General features: G+C 38.7%; 1 protein-coding gene across 1 annotated transcript in view; it reads right to left on the reverse strand.

The window, feature by feature from the left end:
- SNAP91 (synaptosome associated protein 91) overlaps positions 1-18,032 on the reverse strand; it is a 141,363-nt gene that overhangs the window by 66,995 nt on the left and 56,336 nt on the right. Inside the window, exons 5-9 of the mRNA XM_084622620.1 lie at positions 15,429-15,531; positions 7,924-8,017; positions 4,807-4,918; positions 1,594-1,700; positions 336-377 (exon numbers count right to left, since the gene is read on the reverse strand). Of these exons, the coding sequence (XP_084478746.1) occupies positions 336-377; positions 1,594-1,700; positions 4,807-4,918; positions 7,924-8,017; positions 15,429-15,531 (458 nt within the window). The remainder of the gene's footprint in view (positions 1-335; positions 378-1,593; positions 1,701-4,806; positions 4,919-7,923; positions 8,018-15,428; positions 15,532-18,032) is intronic.

Consider the following 18,032-nt stretch of genomic DNA (forward strand, 5'->3'; position numbering starts at 1 on the left):
TGTCCATTTTTTAAATGCAGTACTCACACTCCTTGTGGGATAAATCTGCATGTCTACAAGGGAGAACAGATAGGCAGTCTTTTCATTATTTAGTTACAAACTGTAAGACAATAGTCCCAGAAAATGAAACTGGTCTTTAGGGATTAAATGACCAGCAGAGATCAATCTGCCAAAAATGGTTGAAAATTTGCAAATTCCTCCCTTTTGCATTTGAGAAGGGTTTCAAGAAATGTACATATAAGTGTACATGCCAATTATCTGACTTTTCCTCATACAGTTTTAGCTTACTGTGTCTTTCCGTATTGCATCAGTTTATACAAAACTTAGAAACTTACTTGTGTGAGATCAGGAATGTCTCCTTTGTCAATTCCAACTTGCTGTGGATTTAAAAAAAAAAAAAAAAAAATGAGAAACCAGCAGTGCTCATATGCTACAACTGCAGAAAGTACTCAAATTGACTAAACTGTGGCATATTTTCTCTTCAACTAACTTCTTATGCTTTACATCTAAAAATCATTAAGTTATGAAGTTTGTAACTTATATACAGATTTTTCTCCCCACAAGCTACTCCCTCACCCTTCCAAACACCTTGAAAATGCTGCAATGCTCCCTTGTAGGGAGCAAAAAAAGTTTCTTTAGAAACAACTCCCCCCCCACCGACCCGCTAAACACACCTCAATTCTCACTCAGGTCTTGCACTCCCTAGCACATACAAGCAGAACTTTCCAGCTCTAATGCATTTGGTCTGAAAAGGCAGCAGCAGTGAGCTCAAGAAAGCATTATCCAGAACTCAGAACTCTTTTTGAACTTCCAGTTAATCCTCTCTCAATCAGTGAAAGAACCCCTGCAGGAACAGCACCTCTTCACCCTTCAACCTGGGTCCCTTTTGTTTATGCCCCTTTCAGCTCTTTGGAAAACTAAAATACCAATCTCTGCTAGCACCCTTAGTCCATTTGCGCTGTGGCCCAGACTTTCTATTTTTCTGTCCCAATTTTTTAAGTCTCAGCTCATTGCCTTGAGACTTTCGCTCCAATTTAGAGTTTTCAACTCCAAAGTCACTTGCTTGATTTTAGAATGTAATCTGCTTCTTATCCATCACGAAGAAAGGAAGATTATAAATCTAAGCAGTCTCCATGGAGCAGGAGGATATTATGAATTGGCACACTTGCTGCATATTCTACTTGAGCTAGGAATGTTGTACAAGAGTGTCAAATCTACCTTCAGGTGTCACGCTGACAACCAGATCTTCATGAAGATCACTTGTGGTCCCCAAAACTGCCACCCTCTTCAAGGTTACATTTAAGTCAGGGAATGTCCATTGGCACAGGTGGTGGTTCTAATCATGAATGGAATGCTACAAGCTATGGTTAGTTTTCGTATCTTGTGCTTTAACCCACTACTGACCAAGAACTTTAGAACCTGGATTTAATCGGCACTGCTTGAGCTATGAATAGTACGCAGTGTATCAAACGTCTGAAAATAGAAGTAATATTTTTATGTATGTGCTTTTTAGTCTGATACGGAGAAATTATAGCTTATCCTTCAGCAGTTTGTCACTTAAGATTTTTCATGATAATACTGGAGGTTACTTACCTCTGCAACTTTAAGAAATTCAGATACTCTGGTCATTCTAGTCAGAAACCGTTTGTAAATTTCAAGAGCATCTTTACACTGTCCCTTTTTCATTTCAAAAAATTTCTCTGGAAGAAAAATATAAAAGTGAACAACCATTTTCTTTTTAGCAGTATGTCAGTCACTAGAACTACATTTATGGTAGATCTGCACTCATCTGCAATCTTATTTACAGAAAAATGATACTTCAATAATTTAATTGTTAAGTGGTGTATTGATTGGTCCTATTAAGGGCTCTTTCCCTCCTCCTCCATTAGCTAAAATGCAACATTATCTTAAGCTACAACTACATGACACAACTGAAGTAAATTTAACTGGTGCACGTGGTTAATTTCATTTACCTCTACATATTTGTGAAACTAATTCAGAAGTTCTTCTAGTCATTAGTAAAAGTTATCAAGGATCTTACGTGACCAGCAGCTAAAAAAAAAATCTTAAATTTTTCATAATTTCCATTATGAAAATCTTTGTGATCCAAGTTTTTAAAGCTGTCAGAAAACCAGTTTTAGAAATATTTAAACAAAGACAGTGAGTACATTTATGTTTGCGTACCTATCACTAATTTGAAAATAAGCTGAAAGTAGTTTAAGTTCAAGGAACTTTTTTTTTCCTTCTTCCCTAATACCAAATAAGGTTCACAGAACTCTGAAACAGTTCTCATTTTCCCATTTTTCAAATTCACAACCATTACCATAAAACAGGGTCGATGTGGGTTTTTCAACCCTGAGCACTCGAAGAGGCATCATAAAAAACCCATGAAGGTTTATGAAATAGAATACAAGAACAAACACTTCATAAGCACAATCTATTCCACAAACAGGCACATTTTATCCAATCATAAAAATCTTGCAATTCCTTAAGTACCGCCCCCCTCCAAAAAAAAAAAAAAAAAAAAAAAAAAAGACCTGACACCCAAACACCCAGGCTTTCAGTCCAAATTAGTCCTTCCACAAACAGTTGTCAATTTCTTCACTTTTGCAACCGTCAGAAGCAGCAACAGTAAGGTCCAGCTTCTCAGTTCTTCCCTAGAACCAGCAAAGGAGCACATGCCTGAACACACACACCACTCCCACGGAGAGGTTTGGGGGAAGTAAAGTTTGTTCCCGCTCCACACAGGAGTCCCGCTAAGGAGGCAGTTTGATCCCAGCCAAACAGAAGAAACTATTCTACTGGTAAGCACCCTCTTGCAGGGCCTGGAGAATATCATGCACACAAACCCCCTCTACCCCAATGCAGTTTATTAGGCCATATTATTGCATGTGACAGGAAGGGCAGTTTCCCCATGAACAAAAAACCCACTACACAAAATTGATGAGAATGTTCCATGGCTAGCTAACGGCTGTAGTTACTGTACGTGCACTGTCTCCTGACCGTCCTCTTGTGACTGGCATGGCTCAGACACCCTGCCTCAGTTTCCCCTCTTTCAGGTTCCATAATGAACTCCAAACACAAAAGGCTTTCATGAACCCACACATCAGCCACTCTTTTTGGGGTCTGATTTCATTAGCACAATGTTCAAAATTAACACAGAAAATCTCCCACATCAGCCTTAAACTGGATAGCCCTTCCTCCCTGAAGTACAGTCTCCTCCTGCTCTCAGAGCAGCTGAAGAAGATACAAGGCCTGACCTGCCTTCTTTGTCTTCTCCCTAGCAATAAAACACAACTTCCAGCCAGGGCTTCATACCCAGCCACAACCCCCTGGGCTTCCAGCCTAGAATCTCTCTTCCTCAGGGACCATGGCAGCAGACTCCTTTCCTGCAGCAACACTCTGCAGTCTACAGGCCCCCTTTTTCTACACCACCTCAACCTGGTTTCGTCACATGACTTAATCCATCCTCCCCCCACCTGGGGAAGCATATCAGTTTTGTCACAGGTGGACCAAGACCTATCTCCCTTTAAAGGGGCCAGCCACCCTCTGACAGTGACAGTTACTGTTCTAAGCAACAGTAGGTACAGTTTTCAGACAGACAGTCGTCATTTCCAAGTTAGAGGCTCTCTAAATTTGTTTAGAATTTCAAAGAAAACTCCATCACAAACAAGGAGTGGGGAAAAATCAAGACATTTTAGTTCATGACGTATAAAATATCAGCTCTGTTTTATAAAAAATATCTACAATTTATCAGCTTTGAGTTGCCTATTCTGAGAAAATTGATGACTTGAAAGTAATAAAAGGAAACTAGAATCTCTCTCCAGTTCAGTAGTTGAAACTCATCCCAACTGGACAGTTACTAACAGACACAGTATGTGAACCCTCTAATTTCCTGGTGAGCTTGTCCCCATCACAAGATATAACATAATTGAAACCAAGTATCACCATCCTTGTGGGCAGTTAAAGCTATAAAGCCAAGGAAAAGGTCAGCAAGGGGTCAGAATTACAAATTCAGCCCTAGAGATTGTTAACCCAGAAGAGAAAGCAACACACTGGTTGAGTGTAGAGCCTGCACCCTGTCACATGTGGCTGTCCTGTTGATAAGAATGTCTCTGAACGTCAATCCTACTTTTTAAGAGTAGGATTTATTTTTAACTGATAAGAGACAAAGTCTCAGTATGCATTTATGAGATTCAAGTAACTACAATACCCAGATACCTTGCCAAATACTTAATGCAAGTCAGCTAAAGTCTATATCATAACTTTGTATAGTAATGGTTAGGAGTACATAATTTATGAAGTTCTGTACTAATAAGTAAAGGCTAAAATAATCAGCGATGAAGGTTAACATATCCCAGCCCCACCCCAAGTCTCCTCATTTAAAATTCCAGTTTTTGCTCTATTTTCTTGGTATTTTAGAAGGCAAGGGGTTTATAATTGAATAATAAATGAGCAAGACAAAAAGGGTATTTTTACACTTGGAAAAAATACTAGTGTGTCAAGAGTGTCAATTTTTTTTTATACTAAAACAATTAAGTGTTTGCAAGAATTCTATTTTTTTCTGCTTCTTGAAGTCATATTTCCAAATTCCATTGCTATCCAACTCTTTTATAGCTTGTCTAGTTGAGTAACTGCTGTAGAAAACCTGCATGTCCGATTGAGATAAAAACAAACCAAAAAACAGACTACCAAAAAAGTCACATCACATCTTTTATTTGGCGAGAGTATTTAAAGTTGCCTCAGAGAAACTTAATTTCTACTTAAGTCTACTACTTTACAATAAAATTTCATCAGCCTACTTACCTAGTAAGTTAATAACTCCATCATTGTAACATGCAAAAAGCTTGATAAGATCTTTAAAGAGAAGCATAAATGCAGCATTTATGACGCCATTTGTCAATTCATTTGGATGAACCTACACACAAATAGAACTCCATTCAGGTACATTTAATTGATCTGTAAAATGCTTAACATTTTGGCTTTCAGCAGCAGATACATATTAAGTTAAGAGAACAGGAGTACTTGTGGCACCTTAGAGACTAACAAATATATTAGAGCATAAGCTTTCATGGGCTACAGCCCACTTGATCGGATGCATAGAATGGAACATATAGAAAGAAGATTTTTTATTATATATATATATACACACACACACGTATACACAGATAAGTTGGAAGTTGCCATACAAATTGTGAGGCTTAGGCTAATTAGTTAAGATGAGCTATCATCAGCAGGAGAAAAAAAAAACTGTTGTAGTGATAATCAAGATGGCCCATTTAGACAGTTGACAAGAAGGTGTGAGGATATTTAACTTAGGGAAATAGATTCAATATTAAGTTAATACAGTATTCAATTATATAGATTTAGATGTATTTGAATTCTGAGGATATTCTGCTAAGTCAATTTTATCCAAGTGAAGGGAAAGGGGTCAGTTCTGTTCCATCATTTGGTGCTCAAGTGGCACATGCTTGCTATCACTTAACAATCCTGCGGAAGATTCCTACAAAGGTGATCTGGAAGACCCATATTATGAATGAAAAATCCAATTGATTATTCATTCTGGCTTCACACGGACAGAAAGTGCCAGTTTTTTCAAGGATCATGCTAGATTTTTCCATATTCTGTTACCAATATGCACCAAACTACACATTTGATATTGTAATATTCTTGAGAATCATGAAGCTTTTAAACCGACCAAGAGAGCTAATGTATTAATAAAAAATATACAAGCCTGAGTTATTGCTACAGTAAGAACCCTGGTACATTTAGGTTGAGAAACAACAGCTACCGCCATCTTCTCCTCTGCTCTGCTTCCTCTATCACTGCCGCTCCTAATGGGGAAACACTACATATCCCCACCCACTGCTACATGCAGTCAGAAAGAACTCCAGAGTTCCTTCTTCTTCCTTCCTTTTATTATTCCATTTTTCCCTTTCCTGCCCTCCCCACCAGTGTCAACCAGAGTGGATAAAAAACCAAAAACATGTTTTTTTTAAAATGAAGAGTTGTTTACTTTTTTAAAAGTTGACTTCATTATTTTATATCATATTAAGGTGCTAAAGTAGATTTTTTTGCTTATTCTTTAATGTCCTAATTTTAGTAGAATTTCAGATTTTTCATAAGTTTATTCTAGGGAGTTTCATACTTACTTAAAGTGGTCATCTATGGAGAGAGAGCCCAGTCCAGAGACCAGACTATGGAGAGAGAGACCAGTCCTTCTTGTGAGAAGGGCACAAAGTTCAATAAATAGCCCATACTATACAATGTTTGCAACCAGTGCCCTTCCTATATAATGCATTTCCACAAGTCAAAACTGTTCATCACTATTTGCAGTTAAAAGCAGAAGTCCCACTGGTTTCAAAGTGCATGTCGACACTGAAGCTGGAGGTGTAATTTCCAGTTCAGACAGATGTACCTGAGCTAGCTTTGATTAAGCTAGTGCACTAAAACCACACAGGCAGCTGGTCCATCCCACCATTAGTGCAGCTCTGGACATGCTGCTATTTTGAGCACACTAGCTTGATCAAAGCTAGCACTGGTATGTCTACCTGAGCTGGAAATTACACATCCAACTCCAGTGTAGATATAGACACCTACGCGATTTAGGTGCCCAAGGGGTTTAGAAGCTTAATTTTAGATTTCCACTTTTGAAAACTTTGGCCTATGTTGCATATAGGAGTTCACAATACTGTGTCAATGCACTGAAAGTGTGAATAAATTTTTCAGTGTTAACATGGAAACCATTTTATTTTAAGGTTTCAGAGTAGCAGCCATGTTAGTCTGTATTAGCAAAAAGAAAAGGAGTACTTGTGGCACCTTAGAGACTAACCAATTTATTTGAGCATAAGCTTTTGTGAGCTACAGCTCATGTCATCGGATGCATTCAGTGGAAAATACAGTGGGGAGATTTATATACATAGAGAATGTAAAACAATGGGTGTTACCATACACACTGTAACAAGAGAGTGATCTATTACCAGCAGGAGAGCGGGGGGGGGCAGGGGACTTTTATAAAAAAAATTTATTTTAAGTGACAAAGATTTCATGCCACTAAGAAAAGTTTTCAATAAAAACATTTTAGCCACTGATGTTGTAAACACTTATGCACATGCCTAACTAAGTGCGCAAGCAGTCACACTGAAGACAATGGGGCTATTCTGGTGAGTGAAGTTATTTACCTGCTTAAGAAACCCTTCCAGCAGTGGCATGTAAAAACCCTTCCAGCAGTGGCATAAATAAAAAATGAAGCTAGCATTTATAATTTAGTTCACTAGAAAGTTTTAAATCTGAAATTACAATAGCATAAGTTTCCAGTTTAGTTTTACAAAGCCTCCATCCGATTTAAAAAAATAAACAGACAAAAATCTTATGATTTATGTTTGCTCCACCCTGGTCTTAACTGTGATTTGAAGCAGTGTTTTCCCCTCTTATTCTTTCATCTTTCTTCTGCTGCTCTCAATTACTCTCCTTCCCATTCTTTCCTTATGTCCTCTCCTTTATATGTAAAAGGAAATTCCCAAGGTCAAGTTTAAAAAAACAAAACGAAACAGAAACTTGAGCATCAACTCTTCTACTCCCAATCTCTCCTCCTGCCTCATCCCGTCTACTCCTTCATTCCCCTGTCCACAGCCCACTTTCATTATACCCTCTTTACTATTATCTACTTTGCATTGTCCACAAAACCTATATTCATTTACTCTGAAAACAAAAAAACATTAAAAAGGAACACTGTACTTCAGCCACCCCTTGAAATGCAACAAATTAAAGGAAAAGTATGCTGTGCCCTATTACAGTAAAAAGTGTTAAGTCTCATTAATCTCAGCTGCTACTAGGGTAAAGCAATAAATTTAGGTAACTTTAAAAAAATGTATGAAGTAATGTTTATACTTTTGTTTTGAATTTAAAATTCTGAATACATACATCAAATTCAAGTAGTGCATCAATTTGTTCCTGTAATATTGGCATGCTCTTCAACAGCTTTTCTGGAATCATTGTTCTCATTACACCATCAGCTCTGCAAGACAGAAGAACATAAGTTAAGAAACAAGTTTGATTAAAGATCAGTCACTCATTAACTAGAGGGTCTGAAGTACAATAGGGTGGTGGTTTAGGAAAGTTTCAAACACAACACAGCATCTCAAATACATTTTTGTTGCCATCTAGGTAACCTGTTTATTTCAGTGAATCATATAAAATGTAAAATTGAAGTTAAATCTTAGTAAGTGTTGGAGAGGTCCACTTTTTTCATAGGTTCCATTGTTTGCTAAGTATCTAATTTGTAGTCTATTACTACTAAAAAAAGTGACAGGTAGAGTATTCATGGAAAAATACAGTGCAGCGTATCGTGTCAGACACAAAGGTACAATGTTGTACTCAAATGTTCTCCCACTATAGCATCCACAAGGGCAGTTAGCTACCTGTAATTCTGCTCATCTTCAAATATCTTTTGAATCGATTCCATCATTCCTACTTTTTGGTCACCACACTCTGGCACAGAGACTGGAATTCCCCTAGTTTGTATGGTGCCTACCACAGTAGGGTCCTGTTGCTTGGCACTATGGTACTACAAATAGTTCTCAAATAGTCCCTTTGAGACAACACTAGTTCAGTCTGATAGTGAGACCAATTTCTAGAGCCTCAGCAATCCTGTAGAGAAAATGCAGTTTCACTTTCTTGATAAAAAGGAAGCTCTTTGCTTTCTATGTTTTGAGTCCCCATGGAAACAGTCACTTGAAAAAAAAAAAAAGACAAGGAGTACTTGTGGCACCTTAGAGACTAACCAATTTATTTGAGCATAAGCTTTCGTGAGCTACAGCTCACTTCATCGGATGTATTCAGTGGATGCATCCGATGAAGTGAGCTGTAGCTCACGAAAGCTTATGCTCAAATAAATTGGTTAGTCTCCAAGGTGCCACAAGTCCTCCTTGTCTTTTTGCAAATACAGACTAACAGCTGCTACTCTGAAACTTGAAAAACAAAAGTTACCTTCAATACCTCTGAGGGGAGATGGGTGCACAAAACAGGAATACAAACAAACAGTACCTTCAGAGAAGCTGAATTACAGGAGTAGAACTCTTCTCTAAAGCTAACTTGTTGAGCAGATTTCTACTTGTGGAGACTAAGAACTTTGAAGTAAGCCTCCATAAACTTACAGATTCTACTGTTATGGAGGACCAAAGACAAACACAAAACTGACCTTTTTATATATGACCAGGAAGACTGTATTCACATCAGAGGGAACTTCTGACAAAGAAGCAGGGACATGTAGTTGTCAAGAAGAAAATATTTTTTACAAAAAAAAAAAACTTGAGTGGATGAGAGTTTATCTAACTTGTTCCATCCATAGTGGATAAAAAACAATTCCAGTACCCAGTACTGCCTGTATTTCTCTATTTGTTTCTATGAATTTCTAATACCTAGAGAAACCCATCCTATGCTCCTGGTGACTGTCAAACTGAACACAAACACACCTCCAAAGATGGCGGACCATAAATATAGCATATCTTCTTCAAACCATGGACCACTTCTTCAGCCTAAGGAAGATTAGTGGTCTAGTTTTTGAGACAGTAAGGCCCACTGTGTAAATACTGGAATCAAGACTGGAAGTCTTTGTTATTAATGGACATAGGGTTTTGGAGGTCTGGATCAGGGAACTGTATATTACCCTTAAAAGAAGATTAGCACAGACTTCTGGGTCTGTGAGTTGATGATCTGATACACGTTATCCAGTCATCCCCTTTAGCTGCAATCAAGCAAGGTGTCTGGAGTCTCTATAGTTAGATATAACATAGTAAGAGATAATGTGTTATACCTTGAAAGTGAACTCTGAAATGCAAATCAGACCTTAAACCAGTAAATTAGTCATAAAAAAGTTTCAAAGTCTTAAGATAGGCCTCAAGACTACTAAATGTAGCCTAGAGAATAATGTGTGCAGCTCTTGTGCATTACTAACTTATTCACAAGCATAATAGGGTGCCATTAAATGACAATGTATTGTGAATGAGAATTCTGAGAGTGGAAAGAGTAAGGAGAAATTCATTTACGGTTACTAAGATGACTAACTTCCAGAAGATTTCCATGTTAATATTCTTGTCACTTCATAGGGATTTCAAACACCATAAATAAAAAAGGACTGACGGGGGAAGATCACCTCCTTGCTGGCGAAGAGAAACTCTTACACCAGGGAGCATCCCAAATGGTTCTTGGGAAGCTACTGAAACAAGCCTGTAAGATTCCTATATGGTGTCTCCAGGACACAAGATCCCCAGCCCAAGGAACAGAGCAAATAAATAAAACCATAAAGAAAATGTTCCCTGAAGTATTCATTTCCCAGTAAGGGGATATCAATCATCCAGTCATAACTTCTGCTGTAACACTATCAGGGTATACCATCACCTTCATAATGTGAACCAGGAATTACAAACCATTACTAAGCAAGTCAGAACAGATATGAAGAAGGTGAAACAAGGCATAAGCGTTCATAGAAATGAAGGCACCTCAGCAAGTTAGATGTTACAGCCTTGGAATGTTTGGAGTCAGATATCTCACAGAAATTAGTGAGGTATATGCAGCACGTCAGATGCTGGGCTAAGCATCCAGTTTCAGGTGAATGCTTTTGAAGTTCTGGGATGACAATCAGGCTTACAGAAGTTATTCAGGTTTCAGAGTAGCAGCCATGTTAGTCTGTATTCGCAAAAAGAAAAGGAGTACTAGTGGCACCTTAGAGACTAACCAATTTATTTGAACATAAGCTTTCGTGAGCTACAGCTCACTTCATCTGATGCATCCGATGAAGTGAGCTGTAGCTCACGAAAGCTTATGCTCAGATAAATTGGTTAGTCTCTAAGGTGCCACTAGTACTCCTTTTCTTTTTTTTTTTCACAAGTTATTCAGAGACTTCAGGAAACCAGGGATGCTCTATTTTCTGGGCAGATTAGGGAATACCCGCAGAACAGATGTATCCCCATTCACCCTTACCTGATCTTCCCCTCTGAATGTCTCTTCGGTCAACTCTAGAGGAGACCAAAACCCAATAGCCACATGCTGAGAAGGCACTGAAGTCAATAACTTAGGAGTACACAACATTTCAATGTAAGATTAGACCACTGAATCAGGTGGCTGAGAAATCAACGCCAACAGCAAACCATTAAGGCTACTGATCCTCCGTGCACTGAACGAACACAAGAGGAAAACTACGCTAATTACCCGAAGTCAAACACTCAAAACAGTGGCTTAAAGCATGGTGGGTTTTTTGTTTTAGGCGCTAGCAACTCCAAGATGCCTTCACTTACACAGTGAAGTAGTTGAAGCAGATACTGGTGCTACGAACACTGGTAGCTGAGGAAAAGGCAAGTCAACGAAGGGATCCATAAACGTTCCCCTAATCAGCTGCTCATGTCTAGGAGTGCAGCCGAGGCTGTAACCAACCAGGTTGGTAGGAATGTTAATTGGCAACTAGCTATAAGCAGTCGGCAAAGGAACTGAAACAAGATTATAGAGGGCACTGAGCCACTACCTGTTTATCTTGGAATGTAGCTGAACTACTGGTGCCCTAAAGGGACCAAAAAAATAAATACATCTTAAGTTAGAAGAATCCCAGCCTGTTTCACACTAAAGAATAGAGACCTAAGAGTATTCATTCTCATACTACAGAGACCAACTTGCTGTTTATTCCACGTGAACACACATTTACAACCACCTAGCAGTCCTTATGTACTGAAAATGGATTCTAAGAAATGCATTGTGCAGTTATGTTCATGGCCTCGAGTTTCTGTATCAATATGCTCAGTTCACCAATAAATGTTTTTCTCACTACTAGTGCTACAAACAACCTGGGCTCTGAAATGCACGTGGAGGTTTCCTTCTCACACATTCTTGAGCTGTAATAAGCCCTGTAATGATTCTACAGGCTAATTTAGCAAATCAGCAACATCTGTGCAAACCCACTGCCTACAAGTTTAATATTCTGTAAAACTGACGGACAAAAAACAGGTAATGTTTGCATGCTGATGGAAAGCCACAGGAAATGGTGAAGATGAAATATTTAGCCCAACTTGAAGGGACGTCTGTAACTTACGATGATCTTAATGCTGACTGGGAAGGGTGCGTAGTGGGGTTACAGGAATTCCGGATTCTGGTATGCACATTCTGGTTCAAGCAAGAATGTTATTGTGAGGTCTCAAATGAAAGCTGATGTCACACTGGTGATCAATATCACTGTGAAATGTACGTACATGTACCATGCAAGGAGTTATGTATGTGTATCAGAAAATTATGTTCTTAAGCCTAGAAGATAAAAGCAGGTCACCAAAAGGTAATCTGTCTTAGACCGGTTTCTCCAGACAGGAGGTAAGAAAGCTTTCTATCTCTCTGTTGGGATATAAATTAAACTTTGTATATTTACACATGTTGTCAAATATTGAGATGTGAAAACAGGAAAGCACACACAGGAAAAAACAAGCCCTGGAGGGTTATTCTGTCTGTGAGTAAAGACAATGAACTTTGTGGGTATTTCTAGAAGGCAAAAAAGATACCCTGGTATCCTGCACCTAGGAAGTAAACTGACAGCATGTCTGCATTCATGAAAGCAGGGTCTTAAACAGCCATGGTTGAAAATCTGGCATACGACTTTGGGCAAGAGAAAACTTTCTTAGTTAAGTTTAGTCTGTAGAAAGCATGTTATGTGTTTCAAATAGTTTTACTCACTACTACACTACTTGTAATAAGTTTATTACTGCTTTCACTATAAATATATTAAGCACTGTGATATTAAGCAAAATGACGGTCCTGAGCTGAATCTTACAAGCTGGTGTGTACTGTTTCTTTGGGAACATGAGACCTAGTAATTTTGAGCATGTCTAGGGGATAAGAGGCAAGACACTGAAGGGAACATTCCAAGGACTCAGGGGTTGGTATGTACTATCGTTACCTACACACAGAGAGAAAGGTCTGGAAGATGGTGCTTGTGCTGCCAGAGGCTGTTGGTTTCAGGTAACTGATCCATAGCAAGCACAAATGAGATTCCTTGATGCTATGAGCAGGTAGTGGAGAGGTGCCTCACTGTGGGTATTTTGGGGGAGTATCAGTGAACACTTGCCTGTTTGTTACCAAACTTGCTAGTTCCAGTTGGTTTGAGAGAAGTTCAAGATGTTGTTTTTGGATCTAGTAAGCCCTCTAGTTTGGGTCCTGGGTACCTCTGCCATCCTGTTAAGTTTTCCAACTCAGCAGTTGAGATCAGCTAGAGACTGTTAGCAGGAACATCCTATGTTAACAGATGGAGTGGGGAGAGAGGGCACTCAGTGGACAGCCTCAGCTCCAGAATTTACTTCTGTCCTTTGCCCAGAGCCAGATAAGCTGCAAGGTCCCTCCTTATCTTTTTTTTTTATTATTATTATTATTAAAGAAAAGAGGGGATAGTTTGAGTAGAGATAGCCTACAAACTAAAACTAAAAACAGGTTTTTTTAAAAAAAAGTTTTTGAAGGTTAAGACCATCTTTTTCTTGGTTAAAAATATTTTGTTCAAGTACAATTAAGAAAAAACATGCAAAACAAAGCAGTCTACACAGTAAAATGCCAACTATCACAATGCAATTCAAACATTTAGTAGGGCCTGAAAAGGCCAGCTGGCTCATTTGAGCCGATCCCGTATGTTTTGAAAGACTAAATTATTATATTATTCTCACCAAATTCTCATCAAGCTGGTCTAACAATCTCTCTTAGTAATCTATTCAACTGCTCATTTGCTTTAAGTTTTGAGAATATTTTTAAAACCCTAAAAATATTTATTTCAGGGCACTGCTGACTCCCATAGCCATCATCTGCAATGGAACTATGACGATATGGCCCATCGTCCCCTCCATTTTAAAAAAAAAATTAAGTACAGAAGTTTAGCTTCTGTTTAGTCTTCCAGTTCTTGTGGCGCTTGAATTCTTTTACTATAACCCTCTACAAGAACAGTATACAGCCTTCCAAATACGGTAGCTTCAGGACTCAGAGAAATAGCACTCTCTCCAGTTTCTACATGCAATATGCCTGCAGAAAAAACATGTAATAGCAGTTTTAAACAAAAAAACAATGCACTGCACTGAAAGCTCCTGTATACAGGATTTTCTACTCAGTTTGGTCATCCTGACTTATCATTGTGACATCTGGCTCAGTGACTTACAGTTCTCAGTGTCCTATGTTACAGTCTAATCTACATAAAGCTCTCTTGTGCCGAGGTAGAAGGGTATGTCAGCTTTCTACCATGCCAGTCAGTCAGTCTGCCTCACCTCATCTCTGACAGTGTCTTTACCCTGCCTTGCAGGTTTAAAAACCACCAACCTGTGAACCCCCAATTCCTGAGTTCCCAGACACATGTCTCTGTAGTGTCCACAGAGAGACTGGACACACAGAAATTCATTTCACTGCCTCCAAAAAGACAATGTACACACAAGCCTGTTAGGTTACCTGAGGACTCACTCGATACTTCATTAGAACAGCACAGATATGATTTGTAGTAAAGCTAAGAATAAGTTTACCAATAAAGAATAGAAATTTAAGTGATACTAAGATAAAATTGTTACTAGGTATGATTACAAAATCAAATCCTTTCTAGTGACTAAAGCTTAATTTTAGCAAGTTACAATCTTTGCTTAAGCAGTTCTCAAACCAAGTTACCAGAATCTCTAGCCTGCCAGGCCGGGGGATCCAACTTTCTCAGGCTCAGAGGGTGCGCTTTCCTTTGTCACTTAAGTGACAGATAACTAGAATGTCTTTTTGTTTCCCTTATATTTTCCAGCAGCCATTATTTTGGTCTAAAAAACCAAGAAAACAAACCCCCAGTATGTTCACTAAGCTGCAGCTTGTTAGTTTGGATTGTTTTATTTATTTTACATATAAGTGTACTTTCATTGACCTGCGTCTGTAATCCAGCCAGGCAGACAGATAATACTACATTCCTTTGTGTAAGGATCCACTGGATCCATTCAGTGCCTCCAATCATATACCCAGCACACATACATAACTTTATACCCAAACCACACATACACATAATGATATTCCTGAGCAGACATCACCAGTTTACATAGGATGTAATAATTGGATACATATTGTTACAACTGTGTTGGAGGCAGTGAGTGTGTCAGGCCTGATAAGGGTTACAGTATGGTGTGCCCTCTACCCGTTGGCATGGAGGGGTTTTCACACATCTCAGCTCACACATTGTTTAAGACTGCACTGAGGGAGTATGGACTATCACTACTTGACAAACTAAATTATTTCTTAATATTTAGATTTAGTTGCATCTTTCGTTTGCTGTTCAACTAATACTGAAACCATGCCCTTTCATTAAAGCATTAGATAATTATTTATTTTAGTGACAGAAGAGTCAGGTTTCACTCAAGTCCCATCATAATTAAGTTTAAATATGTAAACAAACAGCTTACCCTTTCTTCACTCTTGCAAAATCAAATGCCATTTGTCTGTAGGAGAATGCTTTTTCATTCAAGTATCTACTGTAACGCCTTATGAAGGTAGACATATCATATCCTGCAATAAAACAAAGTTCCATATTTTGTTAAACTGGACCAGTGTACTTGTTTATAAAGACACTTACCCATTTGCTAAAACTGAAAAACGGCACATGGCAAAATCTACTGAGACTAGAAATAGCCTTACATATGAAAAAGTGACACTTCAAAAACAGGAAGAATTCTCAGTTTTGAAAATTTCATTGAACCCCATCAAATAAAAGTAAAACAAAACAAAAAACAGTTTGTATAAGAATCACTGCTCACTAGCTAAGCAACAGCACAAGCCAGACTAAATGTGGAAGTCGCTCTATTGCTTATACTATATATTAAAAAAATGTTCTGAATCAGTAGATTTAGATGCTTTTGTTACTTGATCTTGTGACCATAACTGAAAACCATTAGCAAGTGTCAGTTATTGAACTATGCGAAAGGCTCAAAAGCATGCCCAAGTTACTATACTTTTGTCCAAACAGTCATCTTGTTAAATTCAAGAGAGTCTGTTCTGACATCTATTACACGCTGCATATTTGTAGCCTGCAGTACTGTCTTAGGTAACAGAATTTATCAGATGAATAGCACCTTCTGTTCCCGCAATTATTTCGGTCTATGGCAGTCTTTGATTATACTTTGGATGATACCTTAGAGAAGCTTTGTAACTGAACATATCTAAAGTAATGAATGTTTAGATGAAAGCCACCTGCATTTCTCATTTCATAGTTTACTCATTTGAAGTCTTGTGGGTATTCTAACTTGCTCCTCTGACAAGCTAAGCAAAATAATTCACGAAAGACAAATAATTAGCACTCTAAAAGTGACTAAAGACTGAGTCCTGTATTTAGCCTTTATAAGTTAGAGGATGACTTACTGCTAACTCTGTAGATATGTAAAAAATGAAAAGTTAGAAATACTGTGCTTTGTGTAATCTACTTTATACCCCTTTAATACTCAGACAGTTCTCCTTTGACAACCTGTAGCACAACAAACACTTTATATCACTGTGTGAGCCAGAATTTCCATTTTCATATAAATCCCCCATGCTAACACTCAGAAATTAATGTATATTTGTAATTTCTGAAGTTTCAGTAAAGCTTAGTTAATGGAATCGTAACATCATGAGGAGGGTAAACCAAGTCAGAATAGTGTGTGTGGTTTTTGTGGGAGGGCAGAATAACTGAGGGAACACTTCGGTTGCAACTCTTCTACCAATCCCTTGTAACCCATTTTTGTAGGAAAGGTGCAGGAAGAACATGGAGCTGTAGCAGCTACTATATATAACCAATAAGAAGGATGCAGCCACAAAACAGTTATGGCATACAGCTACAACTGTGTATGGGAATAGAGGTTACAGCAAGAAACAGCTAGTTTTGGGGTTATAGTCCCAGGTGACTTCTGTTCTAGTTACCCCTTGCCTCAACTACAGAAAGTTCTTCCACCTCTGAGTCATCTAATTCAGATTAGGCACCCAATACCACAGTATCTGAATGCCTTCCAAGACAGGGTTCATCAAGTGAACTCTTGCACTCCTTCCTTGGCAGCAGCTAGAAGTATTCCTTTTTCACTGTGTGCACGGGCGCACAGTTTGTTATTGTTGTGGGAGGCTGTGTTAGAACTGCAATCTTCCTTGCAAGTCTTCCACAAGCACCTGTGTCCTCTGCCTACCCCCCAGGGTTCAGAAAGGGCATCTACTGTCAGCTCCTAGCTCCTCAGCCATCATCTCCCTTGATTGGAGGAGACCTGCCTCTCTCCCCTAGCTGACTGAGGTTTTTCCAGTCTGCACTCTTGCCTGCTTACACTGATACCCACAGCAAGCCAGACTGCCTAAGCAGGCTGCCTTTCCTGCTTTCTCGTCATAGGGCACAGACAGCGTAAATTTTCCACAATCAGAAGTTACCACAACACCCTTTCTTATCAAACCCATTTATTCTTAAATTGAAAGGATCACAGAGGAAACATTTAAAAACAATAATACAGTCTACACACATGCTATTACGAACTCCAGCAAGGGCTCTGGTAGGTGTTCAGTCCTTCAAACCCCAACAAGGAATTTTTCTGTAGTTATGAATTCATAACAGCTGTTAGCTCAGAACAACCACCCCAATGAATATGTAAATCCCTGCTTTATACAGTTCAGGTCTCTGAACTTGGGACCCTGAGAACAGGTAATCAGACAGACAAGTGCCCTCTCCCCAGTGCATAAGCTTCAAAGGGTTGTGTTTCTGCATAAGCAGAGATGGGAAAGTCAGGGGGAAAAGTTTCCTCCTAGATGTTTCTCAGGAAATCCACTTCACACATATTGTCCCCAAAAGATCATCCTTGTCTGCTACAACGTTCAATGTAGTCCTTTGATCATACAGGCCCACAATAATTTGGAATCTTTACATTTAATACAATGAACTCCAAAAGATACTGAACCTTAATTCAATAAGCTTATACAAGGGTATTGCAGTCACAGTCTGTTCCTGAGGAAGTAAAAAAAATGAGGTTGCAGGTCAGTTGCGGAAAGAGCTCCATCCCCCT

Source organism: Lepidochelys olivacea (assembly GCF_965140295.1).
Source record: "Lepidochelys olivacea isolate rLepOli2 genome assembly, chromosome: 3".
Classification (NCBI taxonomy): domain Eukaryota; kingdom Metazoa; phylum Chordata; order Testudines; family Cheloniidae; genus Lepidochelys; species Lepidochelys olivacea.